Source organism: Sinocyclocheilus anshuiensis, unplaced genomic scaffold (assembly GCF_001515605.1).
Source record: "Sinocyclocheilus anshuiensis isolate Anshui unplaced genomic scaffold, SAMN03320099.WGS_v1.1 scaffold1262, whole genome shotgun sequence".
NCBI lineage: Eukaryota > Metazoa > Chordata > Actinopteri > Cypriniformes > Cyprinidae > Sinocyclocheilus > Sinocyclocheilus anshuiensis.
The window spans coordinates 474,645-482,790 of NW_015558617.1; the positions used below are offsets into that span (position 1 = coordinate 474,645).

The window sequence follows — 8,146 nt, forward strand, 5'->3', positions numbered from 1 at the left end:
TAGTGTTATGTTAGAATCATTATTATACTCATACCTTTTGTTCTTTAATATTTTGAATTGTTTTTAGCTTTATTTTTTGTTTTTCATTTAAATGTTAAGTTTTGCAATTTTGTTGTATGCATTTGTCATTTTTATTTAATCTCTTTATTTTTTAAATGTGTATAGGTAGTATTTATAAAGTTTTAGCTTTTAGTTTTGGATCTGTATTTAGTTGTTTTAATACTACAATTGATTGCTTCTGTTGTCCTCATTTGTAAGTCGCTTTGGATAAAAGCGTCTGATAAATGACTAAATAAATAAATAAATGACTAAATATACTGACTTGATGATGGTGAGATTAGATCTCTGTGCATAATTACACTCTAATACATAATGGAATAAACAGGAGTGCAATTTTGTCCAAATGTTCTCTCACCCTCTCGCTGGTGTGGTTTGAGTTTGCTCAGAAAGTGCATGTGCACTTGCAGCACAGGCTTATGTGTTACATCATCTTGCTCAAGAACCAATGGTGTGAAGCTATGAGCCGGTTTCTCAGACACTAAGATGACCTAAAGCAGGTGAAAGGGAAAAAATGACAACAGACAGACAAAACACTAATTTTTCATTTAGATTAAAAACATGTCATTAGTAATGAACATTAAAAAATAAAATAAATATAATGGGATCAACCAAAAAGGAAAATTCTGTCATTATTTATACACACATTAAAAAAACTTCCTTCTTCTGCGGAACACAAAAGATTATATTTTTGAAAAATGCAGGTAACCATTTTGGTGACCACTGACTTTCACTGTATTGATAAAAAAAAATCCCCTAAAACATATTTTGTGTTCCACTAAGTCAGTCATACAGGTTTGGAATGACATGAGGAAGAGTAAATGATAACAGAATTTTAATTTCTTAGTAAACCATCTCTTTAATATTCACAAATCAGAACAGAATATGACACCATGCAGTTCATCACCTCTGGGTCTGCATCTTCTCGTTCTCTCCTCTCAATTTCCAATCTCCGTTTTTCTCTCTCTGCTAATCTCCTCCTGCGCTCCTCCTCTTCTTTCAGAGCGCTCTGTGTCTCCTGGGCCAGCTGATCCACCTCCAGAAGCCGTCTGATCTGCCTCCGCCCTCGAGGGGTGCCCCTCAAATGCTCCTCAGAGGTTGGAGAGACATCATTCTGCACATTATACCCCCCAAAATAAAAAAGCTTAAATTATTGACGAATCCACATTCACAGCATCTATGGTGTAAAAGGATGTACAAACACACACATTAGCAGTGGTGCTCTTGTCAGGTGTGCGCGATGGACTCTGAAACTCCTCATTATGAGTGGGCGACTGGGACCTACAAAATAAATAGTCTTAAATTAACCTTCACATATTTAGGCTTATTATTAGTAGGTAGTAATTGAAAATGAGTTGTTTTGTGAGTGTTTAATGTCCAGAGCAGATTGCAGTTGATGAATAAACTGTGATGATATGAGCTTTACCCCATTTCCTCACACTCTGAATGGCTGAGTTCATCATACATGCCGCTCGATACGCTTGTTTCATCACTACTCACTACGATAAAAACAAAACAGTACCATATCTGACTGAAGAATCATCACTAAGGTACTATTATTTGAAGAGTAAAAAACTGCATAAATACATATAACTAATGTACTTTTGAGTTTTCAAAGACTTTTGACTCACCAATAACACATTCTGATTCTTGGACTTCTCTTTCTCTCTTTTTCTTCACCTCTTGCTTTTGTCTTTTTGCTTCTGTCTCTGATAAGGTAAGACCATGTCGCAGCAATCGGTGCTGGTGCCGTGACCCTGACTGTGACCCACTGCAATCTGAGCAATCGTTATCTGCAGAAAAACTGTTCTCATGTAACAATAAAACTACATGAATACTATGTCTAATAACATTTTCAACTATTTGACTAATCTGCTGCAGATTGTTATTAATCAAATTTATTTTAAGTGTTACAACACAAAGTAACTTAAAACTACAAAAACATTGTATACTTGTATCAGTTTCAGAGGCTGGGTATGCTGTTATACATTAGAAATGGCATATATATTGAATTACAGGATTTGCAAGGTCTGTTCCCCACGGTACCAGTGGTAATGGTCATCGCTCACCTTCCTCTTCTGTTGTCTCTGATGTTCTGGTCTTGCTCTTCTTCTGCTCTTCTCTCATGCTCTCTGATTGCTCATCTGAGCTGGCATCCAGCTCAGAAGCAGAGGAGAGATTAGCTCTGATCTGAGCCAGCAGAATCTGCTTCGCAATTCTTTATAGAATAAGTGATGGGATGGGGCAGTAATGAGAGAACAGAGAGAAAGGGGATGAAGAGAAAAGAGAGAAGGACAAAATGTGATGTGGGTGACAGATGGATTCAGATTAATTAAACAACTCATCTTTCTCCCACCGCTTTCAATATTATTTCTTAAAATTGAACTTAAATAGTAGCAAAACTATTTGTTTTGTTATGCTGAAACAATTCAGAAGAACAGAACCATGAAAGTAAATAATAATTACATATATAAAAAGACAAATATATAATAAACATAAAACATAAATTAAAATAACAGGTTACTGGACAGTGTAGAAGATCCAATGGACTGTTTAGTGGTGTGTTAATTTAGCAAATGAATACAAAAAAACAACACCCCCCTTATTACTGAGTGAAATGTAAAAAAGCAGACAAGAAATGTAGATGAGATCTTTTTACAAAGAGGCAGACATTAACTTAGCACCTCTGAATATGACAAACTAAATGCACCACCCAAAAATGAAAAAAATGTTTTGGGTCATTGTAATCCTTGAAGACTTCCATGACCTATCTTCAGTGTTCTGGCTGAGGGAAGGAGGTTCCCGTCCAAGCTTTTACAGAAAAACAGCCCCAAAGCATGTTTCCACCTCCGTGCTTGACTGTAAGGATGGTGTTCTTGGGGTCATAGTCAGCATTTCTCTCCCTCCAGACACAGCGAGTCGAGTTAATGCCAAAGAGCTACATTTTGGTCTCATCTGACCACAGCACTTTCTCCCAAGCCTTCTCTGAATCATTTAGATGTTCTTTGGCTAACTTTAAACGGGCCTGTACATGTGCCTTCTTGAGCAGGGGGACCTTGCGGGCGCGGCAGGATTTCAGTCCATTGCGGCGTAGTGTGTTACCAATGGTTTGCTTGGTGACTGTGCTCCCAACTGCCTTAAGATCATTAACAAGCTCCTCCCGTGTAGTTTGGGACTAATGACATTATTTACTGTCTTTACATTTATTTTGAAAGATGAAGCTCGCGATTATGGTAAGGGGCGTTACATTTCCGACGAGTGCTTGCAGTGTTCGGCCAATCACAATGCACTGGGTCAGCTGGCCAATCAGAGCAGACTGCGCTTGTCGGAAGGAGGGACTTTGTAGAAAACTTTGTAGCTTGAGAGAGGCGGGGCATAGAGGACCTACAATAATGTACAGTATTTGAAAAATAATGTGTTTTTTGAACATTAAAGCATGTCAACATATTCTGTTACACCAAATACACAAAATAATGATCTTTAAAAAAGCATCATATGACCCCTTTAAAATAAATCTACCATAATTTCAGACCCTTCATTTCTTTTTAAGTGGGCAAACTTACAAAATCAGCAGGGGATCAAATAAATATTTTCCCCACTGTGTGCATGCATATATATATATATACACAAAATGCACAGAGGCTGTTGTGACTGGGGTATAAACTTTTATTACAACTACAATTCTTATACAGTTCTTACACAGTTATTTACATTCCCTCTTCTGAAATGCAAAGTCATGCATGCTTCTTTTTGATGAAAATGTGTCTGTGTAAAACGTTTCAATAAAACAATGACAATAAATACTTTCAAACAAAGAACATTAGCATGCAATAAATACTCAAGCTTTAGGGTTTTTGAAATCCAATGAGTGCGAGAGGATTCCACAAGAAAGTAAAGAAACGGACAACAAACAGAAAAGGACACTTTTAAAGATGGGTGAAAAATGGCAGGGGTTAATCTATTATTGGAAGCATGTTAATTAAGGTTAGGCAGGGTTCCCACTCTGTCCAAGACATTACTTTCCATTTCTTCAAGGCATTTTATGTGACCAACATCTCTAATATTTAAGAAATACATCTGTGGCCTGCTGTTGTTTGCCACAGAAAATTAAGTTGACTCATCCACTGGTTTTTAAAAATAAAAAAAATAAAAGCACAACACTTACAATGGAAGTCTAATAGGTATGAGCTTTTAAAAACACAAACGCAAAGTTGATTTTTCATGAATTCTCCAGTAAAAATGTTTGTCATTTGAATTGTAAAGGTTCAGTGATCGACTGAGCTTATACACACTAAACACAAACACAAAAGATATTAATCGATAGCACCCATCTCATGCTAAACACATGTAATGTGTAAGTGTTGTGGTTAGGAGACGAGTCAAGTCATTTTCTGTGGTAATGGACTGCAGGCCACAGATTCTGATTCTGCTGTATTTAACCGAGAATATTATTTTAATTAAAGATGAAAAGAAATTACAGGTGATATACCCACTGAGGTATTGTGGTTACTGGAATGGTTCTAAATGCACAGCTAATGTTAACTAGCTGTTCATTTGTGTGACCAGAGAAGCTTCCGGATGATTCAAACTGTCCAGTCCACTCAAATAGGCTGAATAAAGTAACTAACCTTTGGGAAATAATAATAATAATAATAATAATGTTTTGCAATGTGTGTGATATCAACATCACTTGATATCAGTGAGTGATATCTGAAGAAATGACAGTGATTGTGCAGACTATGAAGTGTACTTGCTCATGAAAATACACAAGCAGACACAAATGATAAAACAAAACGATATGATTCTGCGACCTCATTCATGACAGAATACATGAAAACTGACCGCAGTTCCAAGTCCTGATCGGTCCGAGGATTTCTTCATTTTTTACGAAAAAGTTGACAATACAGTGAACAAGTTTGATTAAAAGGTTACAGTACTCCATTTAAGTACATTTCCCAGGACTTATCCATTACTGGAAAATCGCATTACAAAATTCAAGGTTTTCCAAGTTTTCCAGGATGCGTGGGAACCCTGTTAAGCTACAGAAAAAGAGACGAAACGGGGGGAAAAAACAGAGAACAAGAGAAAGAATAAATAAGTGTTTATTGCCTCTCCGTAAGAACCATGCAAATAACACACAGAAACCTCCCATGTAAGAGTGAAGACTACACTCTTTATCCTCAAACACACTGTGCTTTTAACAACTGACTACACAAAAGTTAACAGACTGCATGTTGAGTCTGAAAGAGCATCATCTCTGCCACCTGCTGCTCCCCCATGAACATTCTAACACAAATGGAAGCCAGGTCCACCAAAGCAAACGTTGCACATTAGGGTTTATTCAGCCTTTTAATCATTTTTATTCATATAAATATTTAAAAAAAGGGGGGAAAAAAACACAAGTCTGACTTAAATGTACATGCACCATTACTCGGTGTGTCATCAGTACATGCACCAACTGCTGGGCCATGGCTCCAATCTAAGCTGCCATTTTGAACCACGAACTCAAAAACTTCATGTGGAGTCATGTTTCCCTTTCCCTCACATTTTCAATCCCTGACATCCATCAACTTCTGCTAAAACAGGATGAACTTTTGACCTTCTTGCCAATTCACAAGGGCATATATACTGTGCATATGATTTAAAAATGAAATACTAATAAAACCAATAAAAAATACATAAGTAAATCTAAGCACAAAAACTAACTTTAACAAATGCAGTTTAGACAAAGACAAAAACATCTTCAGCTTAAGCACCTTAAAGGTAGAAAATTCGGCTGTTGAAGAATTAATGTCCTGAAAAAGAACAAACACAACTGCATTCAACACTAATACTGCACTACTACACCCCTAACTGCCTAAGAAACTTTTGTTCACTCGAATTCCACCAATAATGACATTTCACTGCCAATAACAAAAATGTTATGTGAAACTACTTTAACACCTACCGTTAGCAAACCACACAGCCTTTGTTCTGACTGACCGAAAACATTACAGCATGAGAACCCGGAAGCTGAGCCCTAAAACACAAACACACACAAGAAGTCGTCTGTCTTACTGAACACAGGATCCATCAGATCCAAGCAAAGAGGTTTAATTAGACTCGTTCTACTCTCTTAAAAGCTTTATTAGCAGCACAGACAGTAAAGAGGAGAGTGTGGCTTTCAGAAATACTGCCAAAGACATGCAATGGTCTGTGTCAGTGAAGTAAAATTCAAACACAGGAGCTTCTCCAGAGTTGATTCACTGACTTCCATTAGACAGTGAGGTCTCAGAGCTTCACCACTGATGGGCGGTGTGTGCCTATGGTTACAGATTCTCTCTACTGCGTGTGGAAGAAACTGTGGGGAAATAAAAATCGGACAGTGTTGATCGAGTAAAAGAAGCGTGTTTGAGTGAGACACATGTTCAAAAGCACTGTCTAGCGGCGGTGCATGTGGATGTTTGGTATGCGTGCGTGCTTTTAAACAAGGTTTGGATCAAAGCTCTCACTGTAGTGAGTTTGGGACAGCCGAAGTCCAGTGGAGAAGGCCTGTGATGGGAAAGTGTGTGTGGCCCTGATGTAGACAGAATCGTACCTATTTTCTAAATCATCGTCCTCCACAGACAAAGACGGACCTGGCTGGATGTCCATCTCATCACCTAGAGACAGACGGAGAGAATGAATGATTAAAATCAAACACAACACACCCATTTATGCTTCTGAAATATGAAAAACAAAAAAGGAATTGATCGGACATGCATTATACATGTTTACTTTGTAATAACGTTTTCCTGGTCTTACTAAATAAAGAGAATAAGGGTCGATGTTGGCTTATTGCACCAAACTCACCGGAAGACTGCTGGAAATTTCCAGAGCCCAGCAATGTGACGCCCTCTGTCAGCGGTTTGATCCTCTGATCGTCAGAGTCACTGCTCTGCCCACTCTCCAGTTCCTGTCCTCCCACCTCACTTGACGAACTCCCACTCTGTCCTGACATCCTGGAAACTTTGTGGGCTCTTCCCCTGGTAATTCTGACTGTTGACCCCTGGTCCTGGGAGCCCCTCGTTGAAGACGCAGAAGAGGATGATGAGGATGATGAAGATCTCTCTTTGAGATTCCGCTTACGAGAGCCTCTGTCCGGAGGTGTGGTTTTTACCAGTCCGAAGAGACACTGCTTTCTGACGTGCTGGTTTACCTCATCCCCGTCCCAACTGCTACCTACCAAACCCTCTTCCTCGCTGTTCGCCATGGCAGCAGCGGTCTGGAGCAACACTTCAGGCACCTCGTCAGAATCAGAGTCATCCTCAGCTAAACCAGCGTGCTCAGCTGTGGTGCTCGGGTTCGTCCTCCGCCGACGTGGTGTGGTTTTCACACGTGGAGAACGTTTATTCTCCTCTGATAGAGACACATTTTTTTGGTCAGTCTGGTCCTCTTCCTCCTCCTCCTCCTCATCATCATCTTCCTCCTCCTCCTCCTCCTCGTCATGGTTATCACAATATTTTTCCACATCTTCTCCTCTCTCAGCCATTCCCTCCATTTCCATCCCCTTTTCTATCTCCACCACTGTCCCCCTTTCTTCCAGTGCTCCATCTGTCACCCCACTCTTTATCTTTTGTCTGTCAGGTGATGGATGAATGGAAAGACACGTACTGCTGATGGGTTGTGGGCTAACCGGTACAGGAGTGAGTTTAACCACCAGCTTTTTAGTGAGTCCTGGGCTCTGTGATGACATTCCCTTTTTCTGTCTGCCCTTCCCTTTTGGCTTATGCCTTTCAACTCCACAGGCACGTTTGGACCCAGTCAGCTCATGGTCTAGGGATTCCTGCAATTATGAATTAGACATTGCTGTAATACATTCATATGAACAAATTGTAAAAAGAAAAAAAAAAAAGTATGAGTCCCCACAACAATATTTAACAGAACAACAGTCTTCAACTGTGTACCATATGAGCATCATCTCTGCCACCTGCTGCTCCCCCATGAACATTCGAACACAAATGGAAGCCAGGTCCACCAAAGCAAACATCGCACATTAGGGTTTAATCGGCCTTTAAATAATTGTTATTTATATATATATTTTTTTTTTTAAAGGGTGGGGGGGGGGGAC

The 8,146-nt window shown here is 39.2% G+C and overlaps 1 protein-coding gene across 1 annotated transcript in view; it reads right to left on the reverse strand.

Annotated features, from left to right (window-relative positions):
* LOC107680363 (transcriptional regulator ATRX-like) overlaps positions 1-8,146 on the reverse strand; it is a 27,662-nt gene that overhangs the window by 6,931 nt on the left and 12,585 nt on the right. Inside the window, exons 10-17 of the mRNA XM_016476223.1 lie at positions 6,889-7,861; positions 6,635-6,698; positions 2,127-2,275; positions 1,689-1,850; positions 1,484-1,556; positions 1,266-1,338; positions 965-1,171; positions 416-548 (exon numbers count right to left, since the gene is read on the reverse strand). Coding sequence (XP_016331709.1) covers positions 416-548; positions 965-1,171; positions 1,266-1,338; positions 1,484-1,556; positions 1,689-1,850; positions 2,127-2,275; positions 6,635-6,698; positions 6,889-7,861 — 1,834 coding nt within the window. The remainder of the gene's footprint in view (positions 1-415; positions 549-964; positions 1,172-1,265; positions 1,339-1,483; positions 1,557-1,688; positions 1,851-2,126; positions 2,276-6,634; positions 6,699-6,888; positions 7,862-8,146) is intronic.